The 17,492-nt window shown below is 41.2% G+C and overlaps 1 protein-coding gene across 1 annotated transcript in view; it reads right to left on the bottom strand.

The window, feature by feature from the left end:
* Positions 1-662: 662 nt before the first annotated feature.
* The window catches only part of LOC5579921 (nuclear transcription factor Y subunit alpha), a 65,783-nt gene continuing 48,953 nt past the window's right edge, over positions 663-17,492 (bottom strand). Inside the window, exons 2-5 of the mRNA XM_021850125.1 lie at positions 12,220-12,408; positions 11,162-12,152; positions 10,930-11,075; positions 663-2,685 (exon numbers count right to left, since the gene is read on the bottom strand). Of these exons, the coding sequence (XP_021705817.1) occupies positions 2,563-2,685; positions 10,930-11,075; positions 11,162-12,152; positions 12,220-12,408 (1,449 nt within the window). The 3' untranslated portion in view covers positions 663-2,562. The remainder of the gene's footprint in view (positions 2,686-10,929; positions 11,076-11,161; positions 12,153-12,219; positions 12,409-17,492) is intronic.

The following is a 17,492-nucleotide window of genomic DNA, read 5'->3' as shown; positions in this document are numbered from 1 at the left end:
TAGACACTGAAACTTTTGTACGATTTGTTGTTAATCAAATGTTCAATATTCTAATAAAATTATGGCTACAACCTATAGAAGCTTTTAATCAGTCAATTGTTAAACTTCTTATGTGTTGTAGAACAAAAGCTACTATATTTGCAGTTACGGAGGTTTATTCAGCTCTTATTCAAAACACAAACTGCAAGTGGAATAACAGCTTTTTTATAAGCGGAAATTAATTTTATTCAAATAATGCTTCAACTAAAAATTTGTTCAGCAATGGTTGCTGCTATGCAGCTTGTATTAAACACGTAAGTATCTTAAAAGCTACCAATTGTTCCTTGGCCCTCCCTCCCCCTGTTGCGTTACGTAATGTTTGAACAATCCCCTATATGAAACCGAGAACTCTCACCTCACGCTACTCGTAGAATACACCGAAATAACTGTTGAAGTGCTCTTGGAACACTAAACTGAGAAGCAGGCTCTGTTACAATGGGGACGTAATGTCAATAAACAGAAGAAGAATTGCTCTAAGAACTGTGTTGAAAAGAGGGCTTATTTACAGATGTATTACAAAGTGAAATGTATTTCAAATTCAAGTAATGCACATCTACACCACTCTTAGTTTAATCACTATTGAATGTATTTCTTTCCTTCTATCAAATAAAGCACACTGTCGGTTCATTTTCCAATATGTTCTGCTGGAAGATGATAGTTTTTATTATTCTCTCTCTCATAATTCATTTCAGCGTTTCCTTCTACTCAGCTGCATATTGTTGGTCGTGGACACCGCATCCGTAGCTTTGCAGCATAGTTGAATTTGTATGATATTGAATCATTTTCCCCGCATCCAAAAAAGACACAACTTTCTTCGCCTAACAATTTGCGGTTTAGAGGGGGGTCAAATGGTGTTCTAACGTATACGGTCTACCCATAGACTGCAGTAAATTACAACTTGTAGAACAGTGAATAATTTGTATTAATTTGTGATCTTTTGTTAGCTTTCAATAGTTGAAATTCTCACTGCTGTATTTCTTTGATATTTTCGTGTTTGCTGTGGTGGTCTAATAAGAGGGAAGGAAGTTTAGGTTCATACTAACTAACACAGCGTATGTCGACTTATGATTGTTAAATGAGCGATTCTTCTTAGATATTGCTATATTTTCATCGGTTATGTATGTAAGAACATCGACTCATAATAGGATTAAACAAAAGCAACACCTACAAATGCCTCTTTTTATACTTGAGTCAATTGGTGATCTTAACGGATATCCCAATGTTTTGCGGTATAAATTCAAAGGAGGTAGTTTTGGTAATGGGAAGAGGATATTTTTTATCGGTTTTGGTCGCTAAAAGAGTAACATTAACGGAAGAGTGTTGTAATTCTTTCATATTATTTTTTCAAAAACCTTTACCTCCTACTTGTAACGACAAAATCTGCTATCTCTCATAATGTTCTCCTTTAACTGCAATATCCAATCGGGACTGCCATGCTAATCACTAAAGAGGCCATTCATTCTTAACTTCAGTATAGGATGTAACAAAGAAGGAAATTGAAGCGTCAACGCTAGCAATCTAAAAGTTCGTGTGAAAATATAGCTCAGATTGATTATCTATCAACAGATTAAAAAAGATTGGACACCTTAAGCGAACTGTTCAAGTTATGGAGATTATTTGTTTTATTTTCTTATCACCATTCGAAGCTCTCGGCTCTAATAGCCTTTCACAATACATATAGACGGATCTACATTCGGTAATATTCTCAGCGCAAACTTTGCATATTTTCAGTCTAATTTTAAGATTCTCATATCGCTTCGAAAGCCAAACAGGAGTCTGACTGTCTTCCTATTTTCTTTCCTACTTACTTGAAATTAGTATTTGGAAATTATCAAACCAACTTGTGGTATTGCAAAACATGACTCTCTACACAGAACAATTACGATTCTTCTCAATCCAACTTCGGTTACAAATTTGAAAGTAAAATGAAGTACAACCAATCAACAAAACAAAAAGCTTGATTCAAATCTCTACCAATACAAAAGATACCAAACAAATTCTATCCCTTCTTATGGGAAAGTTCATTCGTACAATTCGATTATAACTTTCGATTTCCTCAATTCATTCAGTTTTTTTTTTTAACTGAGAAGCTACGTGTCAAACATTTTCAAACAATTAGGTTATAAAAAACGAACGCGCATGAGCTGCATATATCGGATACAATTTTTCTTAACGAATTCGCTGACGTTGGTGCTGAGTATGACTTACAATGATACAAATAAGATAAAACTATCTTCCCAAAAGATGAAACATATACGTAACCAACTGAACGTGGTCGTAATCTGGCTGCGGCGCAATATATACGATAGCATTATTGTTTGTTTTGTTATAATATAGGTAATCCTTAATAAAAATAGAAAACACGAAACAAAAAATCGACAACTGATTCCTTAAATCCTAACATCGAAGCCTGACTGTTCGCTTCGGTTCACACTTAGTTTGTTTCGATTCCGTTTTCGACGGAAAATGATGATGATAATGGGTTCAACACTATCGCACTAACCATGGGTATAGATCTGGGGTTTAGATCTGTGTGCTGAATCGTTGAATCTGCGGCCGCGGCAGATCTCCGAACACCGCATCGCCGTGGACGCTCCTCGCCAGCGCCTGGATACTGGCGGGAATGTTCACGTTGTCTTCTTTCATCTGGAAGTGTATGGGGAGAAGAAAATGAAATATGTATTCTGTTGGATTTATTCTAAATAAAAAGCCCGTGTGTGACGCGAAAGAGCTGTAATTCAATCAATCAGAATGGGAAATTTAAACACATCCCACATAACTTTGTACCGCGAGCTAGAATGTGTAGGAATTGCAAGCTGAAAGCAGTAACAAGACAAACATCTGAATGCCATAGATGTGAATGAAGCAAGCTAGGTATTATGCCATATCAACAGATATATGTGTGCCAACATTAAGTGTAATTATGGTGACATTATGCTGAGAGAATGAGGCTGGTGGGACTTGGGCCTACAATCTACATTCAGTACACGAAGGTATCACCAATCATGCTACAGCTACGCTACTGTAGATTGAAGTATTTGGTTAATGACCTCTAGTTTCTAGTTCAAAGTGACGGAGTTGGTAGTCTAATGGCTATCGTTTCTGCTTTATAAGCAGAAGATCATGGATTCAATCCCAGGCCCGTCCTTTTCCTCGTACTTTGTGGTTGTATATTTCAATCGCTTCTATCTTCCACTCTTAATCTATCACAGATGATCTGTTCGGTATTGGAGCGGAACTTCTTGAAATGGGCCCGGACAGGTTGGCTACTTGTCTGCACCGATTGCTAGCCAGGATCTGGGATACAGAACAGCTACCGGAGGAGTGGAAGGAGGGAGTAATATACCCAATATACAAAAAGGGTGACAAATTAGAATGTGATCGCTCGATAGTTCGATCACCATTCTTAACGCAGCCTATAAAGTACTTTCTCAGATCATCTTCCGCCGTCTATCGCCACCGGCAAACAAATTTGTGGGAAGTTATCAAGCCGGTTTTGTGGAAGGGCGATCGACGATAGACCAAATAATTTTGTTGCGGCAGATCCTCCAAAAGGGTCGCGAATATCTAGTCCCTACGCACCACCTATTCATCGATTACAAAGTGGCCTATGATACCATCGACGGCGAAGAGCTATGGAAGATCATGGACGAGAATGGTTTTCCCGGGAAGCTGACTAGACTGATCAAGGCAACGGTGGATAGTGTACAGTGCTGTGTGAATATATCGGATGCATTATCAAACCCGTTTGAAACACACAAAGGACTTCTACAAGGCGATGGTCTTTCCTACCTCCTGTTCAATATTGCGCTAGAAGGTGTTATGAAACGGGCGGGCTTCAACATGCGAGGCACGATCTTCAATAAATCCAGCCAGTTCATGCGTATGGAGCAGAAGAATGAACCACGAGCTTGCGCAACTCTACGGTGAACCCAGTATCCTGAAAGTCGCCAAAGCTGGAAGGGTACGATGGGCGGGACACGTTGTGAGAATGCCGGACAACAATCCCGCAAAAATGGTGTTCACCTCAAATTTGACCGGTACAAGACGAAGGTGGTTTGACCAAGTGGAGCAGGATCTTGGAAGTGTGGGGCGATCGAGAAACTGGAGGTTAGCAGCCATGGATCGAGTTAATTGGCGTAACATTGTGGCGCAGGTCATGTGTTGAAGGACGTAGCACCATCAAAAGTAAAGTAAGTATGATCTGTTCATTCATAGCATTTACAAAAACGTTTCCCTAAGGTTCCATTCTTCCGTCATGATAGCACGCCTTTCGGTGAAGATGAATCGAAGCCAAACTTCAAACTTCAAAGGCACATATCTGAAGAAAAGAATACCCGTTTGAGCTAAAAACTTAATCGATTGGTCATCATCAGCATGTGACCATTCGATTAAGTTTTCAGCTAAAATGGTTGTTTGGCCCAGCAGCTGCTTTGGCAGTCAGTCTCGGAAACCAAGACTGACGTGATGTTACTATCGGACCCATATCGCATACCAGCCAACAACGGGAACTGGGTGGCGCATAGGTCTCAACAGCTAGCAGCTATAGGGACGAAAGGACCATACCCAATTCAAGAAGTAGTCTCTATTTCAAATGACGGTTTTGCGATTGTTACGCGCCCCCAAGGTGGTGGTCGATTGAGCAATTTTTCCACATGGTTGACAGGATGATAGCCGAACTAGCTAATCGGCAGCCAGGAGTTATAGTTGGTGACTTTAATGCATGGGCAGTTGAGTGGGGTAGCCGCTGTACCAGGGATTTCAACAATAGTTGGCCTCTTCGGGCCGCATTAAATGTAGAGCTGGCAAATGTGGGTACAGTGAGTACCTTCCGCAGAAATGGTGCAGAATCGATTATCAATGTGACGTTCTGTAGTGCTAACCTTTAAGGTACCATGAACTGGCACGTTGATGACGGTTATACTCACAGCGGTCATCAATCGATTCCTGTAGTATAATACCAGGCGGGCGGAGGGCAGTGCGATGTAACTCGACTCAAGCCCGAGGTTGGAAGTATTCACTGAAGCCTTGAGGCGCGAACGGAAAGCTATGGATCTAAACGGTGAACGGTGCAAATCTCCGAGCAATCTGCTTTCGGGCTAGACGAAGACTGTAACGCGCATGCACAGAAGCACAAAGAGAAGAACGCAGTGAAACATTCAGAGAGGCAAAGTTAGCTCTCAAAAAGGAAATCAAGAGTCGAAAACGGGCATGCTTTGATAGTCTATACCTGTCTATACCAGAGTGCCAACTCGAGTCCGTGGAGTGACGCCTACAGAGTGGTAATGACTAAGACCTCAGAGAAGTCGCTCGAGTTGCTGCGATTTATAATCGATGTACTCTTCCCGCATTATCCCACAAGCCCATGGCCCCTAGAGCCGTATGCGGCAGATGAAGGATCAGAAGTGGCGAGGGCGTCGAACGAAGAGCTGGCTGAAGTCGTGTCATCATTCGCGTCAAACAAGGCACCGGGACCCGATGGTATCCCAAATGTTGTCTTAGAAGCAGCAGTGAATGCGGATCCGGACATGTTCAGAATCACGATGGAACGCTGCATTGGTGCTACTACCAAAGGCGGGGAAACCACCAGGTGACCCGTCGGCGTATGGACCTATCTGCCTACTAGATACGACAAGTTGTTGGAGAGTTTGGTTCATCCTCATATTTAAAAAAATGTCTGGAAATCTACCGGTCAAGCAGTATTCGGAATTCTCATGCCAATTCTCATGAACAATGTCTGGTCAAATTTTCAGCTCATTTGATAAAGATTTCTGTATGCTTCAAGTTGAAAATGTGTTTTTGGGCTTATTTCAAGGTTTGAAAAATCATAACTAGCATGTGAAAAATCAAAACCACTTGCTGTTACCACTATTTGAAAGCTAATTCTATTCTGTTAAAGTTTGTCGAACACGCTAACAAGATTAAATTGAGTTTTAACATTGTTTGATCCAAATTTGTACTCCGCTGTACCCAGAAATTACAGTTTTCTCAATATACATGGTATATAAAACATGCATTAGTATTATTTTTTCAGGTCCTAGTCAACGGGAATCAAACATAATACATTTATGAATTCATTGACCATCAACAGCTTACACGTTGCTTTTCTTTTCGAGTGATGATTGTTTTGATCGCATTTCACTGATCATTTAGAACGATTTGAAAACAATCATCATCATCGACTGAGAAAAGGCAGTGCTAACGTGTTCATTTTTTTATTCTTTGAAGCTCACGGTGGTGCTCTTGGCTCACGCACAGTGGATTTACAAATGTGTTTCATAATTACCTATTTTTTACAATTTATTTTCGTAAGATAAATGGTTACTTTGAACGGGATTGACTTTTAGATATGCATTGTCATCATGTCTGGAAATTAAAAATCCGAAATTTTCATGCACGCATGCTGTTCAGTGAAAACAATTCCCGAAAAAAGAGATTTTCAAGAACCTTGAGATACAAACCTCAACCAAACTATGTTAAAACTTGCTCCAATCATAAAATTGTGTTCGGCAAAAGTTCGTAGAATTGGATAAACTACTATGTAGAAGTATTTCCGAAAAATTTTGATGTTTCGTTTGGTAGTTATGATTTTTTAAAGATTGAAAATAGCCCAAAAACACATAATTGATTTGAAGCACAACTAAATTTACTCTAAATTGAGTGAAATTTTGGCCAGAAGTTCATTTCGCAATGAAAAATCAAAGTATTGGTTGACTGGGGAGTTTCAAGACATTTTTGAAAATATGAATAGGTCTACTCAACAGGCTAGTACCGTATACGGGAAGTGCGGACGGCCAGTTTGGATTCAGGAAAGGTAAATCTACTCTGGACGCTATCCAGTCGGTCGTTCAGACAGCTGAGATCTCAATAGCTCAATCGAGCATAGAATGAGCGGCATTTGTTACTGCGCGGTTGTCACTCTGGATGTGAAGAATGCATTCAACAGCGCAAGTTGGGAAGCGATAGCCCCCGCACTTCACCGCCTCCAGGTACCGGTGCAGTTGTGTAAGCTTCTAGAAAGCTATTTTGATGGTAGTATTCTACTGTATGACACAGAGGGACAGAAAAGCAATCGAAATACCGCGGGAGTACCTTAAGGTTCAATCCTGGGCCCGCTGTTATGGAATGCGATGTACGACGACGTACTGAGGCTGCCCTTTCCGACGGGTGTTAAGATTGTTGGCTTCGCCGACGATATCGCCCTAGTGGTCTATGGCGAATCGATGGAGGAAGTAGAGTTGACAGCAGCGCACTCTACCTCCATAGTTGAGGAATGGACGAAGTCTAGGAAACTAGGACTGGTCCGTCGCAAGACTGGGATGGTCAATAACCGCAAGTCCGAGCAATGGGCGCTTGTCTCGGTAGGTGATTGCACCATAGAGATCAAGCGATCCTTTAGGCATCTTGGGGAAATGATTGATGACTTCGCTAGCCACGTTGAATATGCCTGTAAAAGGGCATCTACGGCGCTTTCGAGAATGATGTCCAAAAGCCCGGTTATAAATGCCAGCAAACGCAAGCTACTGGCAGGCGTGGCGCTATTCATACTTAGGTATGGAGGACCAAGCTGGTCAAAAGCGCTTTGAACGAGCAGAACTCTAAAGCGGTAGGAAAGCACGTATAGGATCATGTGCTTAAGAGTAGCAAGTGTAAACCGGTTTCTAAAGAGACCGTGGATTGACGCCCATCAGGCCGGGATGACGCTCATAGGTTGGCAGCAAGAATGGGATAACTCCGCTAAAGGTAGATGGACTTATTGGCTAATACCAAATGTGTCAGATTGGTATAAAAAAAACCATGGGGAAGTGATCTTCCACCTGACACAGTTTCTGTCAGGACATGGTTGCTATAGACAGTACCTGCATAGGTTCGGGCTCTAAGAATCTCATGCGTGCCCCAATTGTGCTGGTGTGGAGGAAACAGCGGAGCATGTCGTGTTTGATTGTCCCAGTTTCATTGTTGTGAGAGATCGCATGTTCGCTACATGCGGAGGAGACACGTCCCCCAACAATATAAGAGAGAATTTGTGCGGATGCCGAGTGCTGGAATGCAGTAACTACGGCTGTCAGTCACATTATGCTATATAGAAATGCAGCGCCTATGGCCGACCAAGATTTGGCTAAAGAGGATTAGCCCTGCCGAGGCTGATCCCTTGTAACTTTGTTGTTGTGCTATATGCACTGGCCCCTCCCCGAAGAAATACCGCAAGGTAGAATTCAACAAGAAGTTGGCCACTGCCGACTCAACTATCACATGACAAATATTCAGCGTGATGATTCATTTTTGTATGATAATTATTAATCGGATTATGGAACTTCGTATCATCTAATATGCAACTGTTCATTGCGAAACTGCGATTCCAATTATGTACTTGGTAAACACTTAGGGCTCAAGCACGGAAGCGAGCAGCTTTACCAGTCGATCCACCGAGTACTTCTGAAGGTATGGGAGGACGAAGAATTGCCCACCGGCTGGTTGAATGGCCTCATCCGCCCTATCTACAAGAAAGGGCACAGACTGGAGTGTGCCAATTACAGAAGAATTACCCTGCTGAATTCGGCGTACAAAATTCTGTCGCACATCCTGTTTAACAGACTGCGACCGCTCGAGGAGTCCTTCGTCGGTGAATACCAAGCTGATTTTCGTGAGGGCCGTTTGACAACGGACCAGATGTTTAGCTTGCGAATGATCCTAGACAAATTCCGGGAGTATAACTTGCAGACTCACCATCTGTTTATTGATTTCAAGGCGGCGTACAACGTACTAGTGAAAAGGAATGAGCTTTGGCAGATAATGTCTGAAAATGGTTTTCCGGCGAAACTAATTAGGCTGATACGTACTACGCTGGATGGTTCGAAATCAAGTGTTCGGATCGCAGACGAGGTGTCAACCTCGTTCGTGACGTTAGACGGATTGAAGCAGGGAGATGCGCTTTTGAATTTACTGTTCAACATTGCACTCGAGGGTGCTATTAGGAGACCTGACGTGCAGAGAAATGGCTATATTATCACAAGGTCGCACATGCTTCTTGGCTTTGCGGACGATATAGACCTAATTGGAATCGATCGCAGGTCAGTGGAAGAGGCCTTCAGGATAGGCCTGACCATTAATTCTACCAAAACGAAGTACATGGTTGCAGGTAGAGAATAGAGTCAGGCATAGTGGTATAGGTGCTGAGGTAGTGTTTGATGGGGATATGTTTACGGGTCTACCACAAAAGGCCGAAAGCACAAAAGGCCGAATCACAAAAGGCCGAAAGCACAAAAGGCCAAAACATACAAAAGGCCGAATCACAGAAGGCCGAATCACAAAAGACCGAATCACAAAAGGCCAAATCACAAAAGGCCGAATCACAGAAGGCCGAAATTTTAAAATAAATTTTAGTGAAGGCCACAAACATTCCGCACATTTTTCTACAATATTATGGACATTTTACAGTAGGGTAAGCGGGACAAGATGCACAAGCTTAAAGAAGGCCCACAGAAATATTGAAATTGACAGGATTTGTGACTGACCATGATCCATTTTTGTGTACATAGATTTCCGTGATTTTTGTGATTCGGTCTTTTGTGATATGGCTTTTTGTGATTCGGCCTTTTGTGTTTCGGCTTTTTGTGATTCGGCCTTTTGTGATTCAACCTTTTGTGATTCGGCCTTCTGTGATTCGGCCTTCTGTGCATTCAGCCTTCTGTGATAATCCCGTGTTTACCTTGGAACACTTGTGACATGTGACAACGACGTTTCCCGCAAAGTGAAAAGACGTGTTGCGGCTGCGAATAGGGACGAACTACGTAACCAGCTTAGGTCCCGCAGGTTGCAAACGAAAACAAAATTCGCCCTGTATAAAACAATTGATTCTTCTGGTGGCTCTCTACGGACACGATGCGAGGACGTTGAAAGTGTTTTCGAGCGTAAAGTGCTGCGGATAATACTCGGTGGGAAACTCGAACATGGTGTGTGGCGCAGACGCATGAATCACGAGTTGTATCAAGTGTACAAAGATGCGAATATTATCAATCGTGTAAAATACGGCAGACTTCAGTGGGCTGGTCACTTAGTGCGAATGTCGGAAGAAAGAATTGTGAAAATAATATTCAGCAGGAAACCAGGTAGAGGTCGGCGGCTTCGAGGAAGACCACGAATACGCTGGCTGTACGCAGTGGAAGAGGACCTGGCGACCCTAAACGTTCGGGACAACTGGAGAAGTTTCACCCAAGACTGACGAATATGGAACTCTACAAAACGCCCGGCAATGGCGCGACGCTACGCTGTAGCCATCAAGGTATCAAGGTAGGTAAACACTTAGGGCAAACGCTCCCTTAGTGGAGGTAGTGTGTGTTTTGACATGTTTCGTACTAATAAATGATTATGTGATATTTTTCTATGATGAACGATGCGAAAACGATACAAGTAATCGAATAATATTCATGAATTTTAACCGTAAAACTATTTAAAACAATTATTTTGCTTATTTGTTTGCTCCTTTGTACCTATAGTGGTACATCAGTACCCATAGTGGAGGGTCCCAAATCAATGGTTTGCGGCACTAAAGAAACCACTAAACATACCTCCACTAAAGAAACAGTGTTCCTATTATTAGTGCAAGGCTTTTTGCAGGGTAATTTAAAATTAATCGTGATTTTTATACATTTGAATGATAGAAGGATTTAAGATCTATCGAATGACACATTAAAATCGTATATTTCATGGTTTTATCACCGTGTTTTAGCAGTTTTCCCTTAGGTGCACCACTAATGGTACACTTGCCCTAATTCGGAAGCCTGTATCTTCAGGACATCCTGTTATTCTTAACCCTCTGTGGTAATGAGTTATAGGCTCTTCACACTTCACCCACAAATACACAACACTGCAAAGTAAACGAAAACTCACGTCTTCAAAATCTTCATCGTTCGTTCGGAACTGCGTCATCAGCTGGGGCATTGAGATCGGAAGGCTTCTCGCGATGGACCCGTTCTTGGAGGCCAGCTGGCGTGCTGGTATGTACATACCGTCCTCGTTGTTATTGCTGACGGATTCTGTGAAATGACGGAATGGGGGTGGAAACGTGAGACGCTGCACTGATGGCACGTGACGCGATCGCTTTTAGATTAGCTCAGCTTACCTTCGAATCCCAGTTCCTCCTCGTCGGACAGCGTATTCGAGAGCGGTGAGTTGTTCTCCATGTCGTCAATGTCGAACATGCAGTCCGACTCATAAAATGTCATGCGATGCTGCTGCTGTTTTTGCGTTTGCAGCGTCGTCATCGAATTTGTACTGGAATGTTGTTGCATTGTTACAGCGGTCGGTTGTTGCTGCTGCTGTTGTCTACTGATGGCACCTCGGGAGTTGTTAAAGCTAACGATATTATTGTTGTTGTTACTGTAACTGTGATTATCGACATTGTTGTAGCTAAGGTTTGCTCTGTTGGGAGTTTGGCCATTGGTTTGGGCCGCACTCAGCCTTGGGCTGGGAGACGAATATGATGATTGATCGACCATTGAGGAGGATGACGATGGAGTGATGGGGTGCTGCCGGGTATTGACCGGGGCACCACTGGCTGTGCCTGTCATCGGTGGACTATTACCGGTAGACATTGGCATGTACTCCGGTGTGGGTGGGGGTGTTTCTAGTTGACTGTTAACGCTCGTGTCGTTCACGTTGGTCGTATTGCTAGGGGCGGTGACCGTTGTTGGGGTCGTCACAGTCGGGGCAGTTGTTTGTTGGGACCCTAGAAGTCCACCGCTGTTGTTATTGTTGCTACTATTGATGCTGGTACTATTGCTTCGTACCAGCAGCAGCTCATCAGGTACTTGGTTGTTTGCTGCTAGCTTAGCCAGAATGAGACAGTCCTGTTCGGCCCGTTCCCGTTTCACCTTGAGGACAGCAAATTCCTGCTCGGTGAAGCGCTGAATACGTTCGTTGGCCGCTTCCGTTTCCTGTTCCATGTAGGCACGAAGCCGCTGCATAAATGGGTTATCACTTTTCACTTTGCTGAGCAGTTTGCCCTTCTCGGTCAAGTCGCTGTAGCTTAGGCTGGATCCATTCAGCACGATACCGAACGCCGGGGAGTAGTTGTCGTCGGTCATGCGGGCACTTAGTTGCTCGTCAGTCGTCTAGAATAGATTAAATTATTAGAAGGCTTGAACAGAGTATTGAGATCGAATGGATTTATAGTTTTACCATCAGTGACGGATTGACCAAGCAGGGAACCATGGCGGAGACAGCGGTATCATCAACCACGTGCCGTGCAAACACGAAACTATCACAGTGCCTGCACAGGCTCACTTCCCATTCGTCCAACACGCGCTCCTTCAGCAGAAGCCCATCGAACTGGACTTGGACGTTGGAGCACTGGACCGGACCGAGGGCCTGAAACGGAAGAAGGAAACAAAATGTTCATATCATACTGTTAATAAGTAATCACAACAACTGGATATGTATATGACAAAGTGAGTCGGTAATCTACCAGTATCAACATTCAACTGCCAGTTCAAATCAGATAGGAGCAAATTACAAAAATCAATCAATGAATTCGACTCTGACATAAAGAGAATTAATGGGTATGATGCAGCAGAACGTAAAGGAGATCACCATTTTACGTGGTCAATGATCGGAACAATGCGGAATCCGATGTTTGCTGATTTTGCGGATTGAGCTGCTATCATCGAGTTGTAAAGTGTACAAATTGATAGGGAAAACAGGGCATGATCAAACGCCGTCACTCTGTGCGGTATCAATTTACTATAGACGACTACTGGAATCATTAAAATTCATATGATTATTCGAAACCCTTCAGTTGTCGCGCTGCTTGGTTTTGTACGACAGTTTCAAAAATTCGTTGGTAGTGCTCAACTGTTTAAAAAAAAATCCTGTAGCGACTTTTAGACGATTATTTCTAGCATGTTTCTTTTGACAACTCGTACGATTTACTGGCTCATTGCATTCTATGGGATATCCTTAACAGATTCAAGACCAGACCTCTAGAGCATTTATGGTATACTTTTCTGGGTATTTCTAGAGAGGTTGTTAATAAATCCTTTTTAAACAATTATCAGTAAGAAATTTAGAAATCTTTATACCTTGTCAATCAAGGAGAGAATCACCAGTAATCAGTTTTATCATGATTAAAATTGATGAAGTTGGTTTTTCAACTAATCTGAACTGCCCATAATCGCATAACAATCCCATGACGACTTTTGACCGATTTGCGTTTTTTGCATAAATCAACTCAACATCGTCAGAAGATCGATATAAACTGCTAAAAAAGTAGCCTTTGTTCCTAACTTGTACAAAAACAAACCCCATTTGTGTTGTCCCATCTTGAAAATATTCGCATAACAGTCACATCAAAGTCCGTATAGTGATCGGGCTCAGTATGGGTACCACTTCTAGTACTACATTCGGACTCTCGATACTACTAGTTATTCACTGATGTGTAGCGAAGTAAAGGGAAATCAATTATACAGTGAAACCTCCATGAGTCGATGTTCTATGTCTTAATATCGACTCATGGAACCATACTTAAACAAAATTTTATGGTAACTATTATGATTCGCTCAAACAGATTTCCAAAGCATTTCTGTTCCATTAGTCTATGATTCCTTCAGATATCGACTCATGGAGGTTTGACTGTATTTAAAACACACTTGCTTACGACATTAGAAATGTCATGTATTCACGTTGTTTCGAAAATATTTTTAAATTAGTGGATATCACACATAATTATGTATTTTTAATTACGATGCATAACAAATTTTCGCTTATACAAATATTAATCTTAAACTCCATTTTGGTGGTAAGGGGGGAATAAAAACAAATGAGCAACAAAAAAAAAAATAAAATAAAGTTAAATAAGTGTGCAAAATAAAAACTTTTCAATGCGAAAGCAAGATTTCCATATAAAAACAATCAGCAATCACATCGTCTTCTTCATCTACTTATTGGGAAAATACAGAAAGCCTTTCCTCGGCACATCCCACGAGCCACTGTATTTTAGATCTGCGGTCAAGGCCTACAGAAGTTGCCTGAAAAATTTGTTTCGTCATTCTGGATCTCCCATATAACAGATTAGCTAGGTTGTTCTGGAACATCTCGAATCATTTCCATCGGATTCCATTTCCGCATTATCCAAAAGATGATCATCTGGGTCTCTCATGAATGGGAGTCATGACTGTAAGCGCATTCCACATCATAACGTGTGTTTTGAGAAATCATTCAAAACACGATGTTTTTTTATCTGGTGATTTATCCATGGACATACAGTTAGTATACTATCCGTAACTCGCTATTCCGTATCTCGATATCGAGTTATAGAATGTGTAGTAAGGGGTCTACTTTATAAGTCGAGTCGATCAAAATGATTCGACTGAAGTCATTGTCGACCAAAAACTTTGCTCGAGACGGGTCTGTCACTCGAGTTTTTCGACAGTTGTCACTCTATGTGACTGGATTACTATGGGAGTCGATGGGTGACATCTGAAATATGCATGCTTACTTTGATCGACAGTGTCTACAGACGAGTCACATGAATCTGCTCGATTTATAAAATAGGCCCCTAAATGTGGGTTTTCATGGATACCTCGATGGTCCCTTTAACCATACCCTGATTTGTATTCTTTAACACGATATTTCCCTAACTCGATAGTCGCCTTAATATCGAGTTACGGAGAGTTGACTGTACTATAATAACTAAATTTTTACGACCAAAGAACATAAATAGCAAATGAAACAACCAGTGCATTAATAACAATAAGTGTTTTAATAGCTGTCGAACGAGCCGATGAACATGATGGGACTGGTATGCAATTACATTGGTATATTATATTGTACTATTAGATATTATTTCGTTGTTCGGTAAATTTTGTTACCGAAAACGTACTGTAAATAATTATTCAACTGATGTTTCGGTATTCCTAACAAGCTTTACCGAAAAACCGTAAACAATTAGGAAAATTCAAAGGATATTTGTTCATTTTCACCGAAGTCGTCATTTCATTTAGCGAAAAACTTGTAAATCGTTTAGATTCACCGTAGCCAGTAAAAGTATACCGTACTTCGGTACCTAGTGCTACAGTGCTTTACCGAACAAATGGTAATTTGAGATTTTCAGACCGCCATGTTTATTTGTGCAAGAACTGTGAGAAAGAAAAATGTACTTTCGGGCATCGTTCGAGGTAAATAAATCGAATAAGTGTAACCGCATAATTATCTAAATTGATATTTTTGTAGACTGAACCCATCCAAGACGGAATCGGCACCAGTGTTGTTCACTAGAAGGGGTGAATAACTGCAAACGTCCCACAGGACTTTTCATAAAGTGTATAATTATGGTGGAGAATTTGCAGCTTGCTCAAAGGTTGATTAACAGTGAAATTAGTGCTTTTAAGTAGGCTAGCAGTGAAATTATATTTATAAAAAATAAACATATACAATCGAATAAACAAACGATCTCGGAATAAATTAGGTTATTTTATTATCAGAATGAATTGCCATCATTATTTTGTTTTTTTTTTTTTTATCATCCTATCCAATCCTGACTGCCTGCAGATGTGAACAATGCGTTCGGTAATAAATTTCACAAATCCTTCGGTAAACATTCAATAACGATTTGTAATATTTTGACAGCTGCGTTTTGACTCAAATTACGGATTGTTCGGTAATTCTTAACTCTACCGGAAGCATTACCGAACGCTCAGCGGTTTATATTTCGGTAAAAAAATTACCGGAGTCGGTGATATTTTCTAAGTATGTACGAAGGTAATTACCACAGTTGACCCTATGCGTGAAGCTCCGATTATTTTACATGGCAAAACATACGAAGTTAATTGCTTCTAAAAAATTCAAATCATAATTTAATTAAATTCTGTTAAGTGCACGGGGTTGGACTATTGATCAACTATAGAATCAGCAGCATATTTAGAAAAAAAATATAAAACACAAAATTATATACCTAAAATGTAGCCCATCAAAAGTTTATCAACATATACTGAAAAGATTTTAAATAACTATTGTAGTTAATTTTATAGGAGCATTTAAAATTTCGCTTCCTATACCTTTCCGGGTAAAATTTTCGACGATTCACGCATTGAGCAAACTTTCGTTTATTCACTAAACATGGTTACAACTACAAACAAAAGGAAGGGTGAATCTCTGAATTCACAACTTCCTTCCGAAAAAGTGGGATTTAAAACTGTCACTAAACGTGGAAAGAATGGAAGAAAGGACGTTTCTCCGGAATGTGAACTTTCTTCCAAGGGTGAAATGGATAATGTTAGTAATTGCATCGATTCGATGCAGTTCGATGCTCTAGAAAAATTTTCCGAACACCAAATCGAAGCAGTCTCTAGTCCAGGATCTTTGATTTAAATGAGGAAGCGAAGAGTGCCGCCTATCATGGTCAATTGTTCCGAATTTGGGGGATTTAGGCAGGAGATTTTGAACTCCATTAGGGGAATCAAGGTTTCCTTCAAATAGCAAAGAAAGGAGACTGTCGCGTTTTGCCGGAAACTCTTAAAGATCGCGAACTTCTCCAACATCTTGAAGAGAAGAAGCACACATTTTTTGCTTATGACGACAAAACTGAATGTTTGTTCAAAGTCGTCTTGAAAGGTCTCTCAAGTGACGACTGAAGACCTGAAGAGATCAAAAATAGAATAAATGACTTACTTGGATTTTCCCCAGTCCAAGTAATTATTATGAAAAAGAGAATCCAATCTGGCATTGTTCGGAAAAAGCGTTCTCTAGATTATTATTTAGTTCACTTTAACAAAAAAGATCTAAATAATATTTAAGCTTTAGAAAAAGATAGATTTATGTTCGATGTCCGTGCGACACACGGAACATTTCCAGAAACCTAAAGGAATTTTCCAGGACCCCACCCAGTGCCGTCGGTGCCAAAAGTGGGGTCATGGAACAAAAAATTGTCGCATGGATGCTAAATGCATGATTTGCGGAGGTTCTTCTCACGCTAAGGACGTCTGTCCTGTGAAGGAAGATACCGATAAGTTCATATGCGCCAATTGCGGAGGAAATCATAAGTCAATTTTTTTACACACTCAGTTGAGCTCGGCTAATTTTCATTCTTTTGCCGAGATCCGCACAGCCGAGCGATCAGCAACTCAGTTTTAGCTGATATCTCAGCAAAAAATCAAGTTTGTTTATAGCAGCACCTGTGGGTGCCGCTGACATCAAACTTCACTTTTGCTGATATGTCAGCAAACAAACTTTAACCGAGATTTGCACAGCTGAGATCGGCATTCTGATTTAAGTGTGTAGCTTGCGTTTCACGTAGGTGAGTCGTCGAGGCTCGTGCCAGGCAGATGAACGATAATGTCCGTTACGATAACAGTCGTTTCCGGAATTTCCCTGGTAGTTTCGAATAATGCTCATTTTTCAGTTAACGATCGCTCACACTTAAAACAGAATGCCGATCTCAGCTGTGCAAATCTCGGTTA

This window comes from Aedes aegypti, chromosome 3, assembly GCF_002204515.2.
Source record: "Aedes aegypti strain LVP_AGWG chromosome 3, AaegL5.0 Primary Assembly, whole genome shotgun sequence".
Taxonomy (NCBI): Eukaryota; Metazoa; Arthropoda; class Insecta; order Diptera; family Culicidae; genus Aedes; species Aedes aegypti.
The sequence above is the reverse complement of the archived record's forward strand: the minus strand, read 5'-3'. Positions and strand labels throughout refer to the sequence as shown.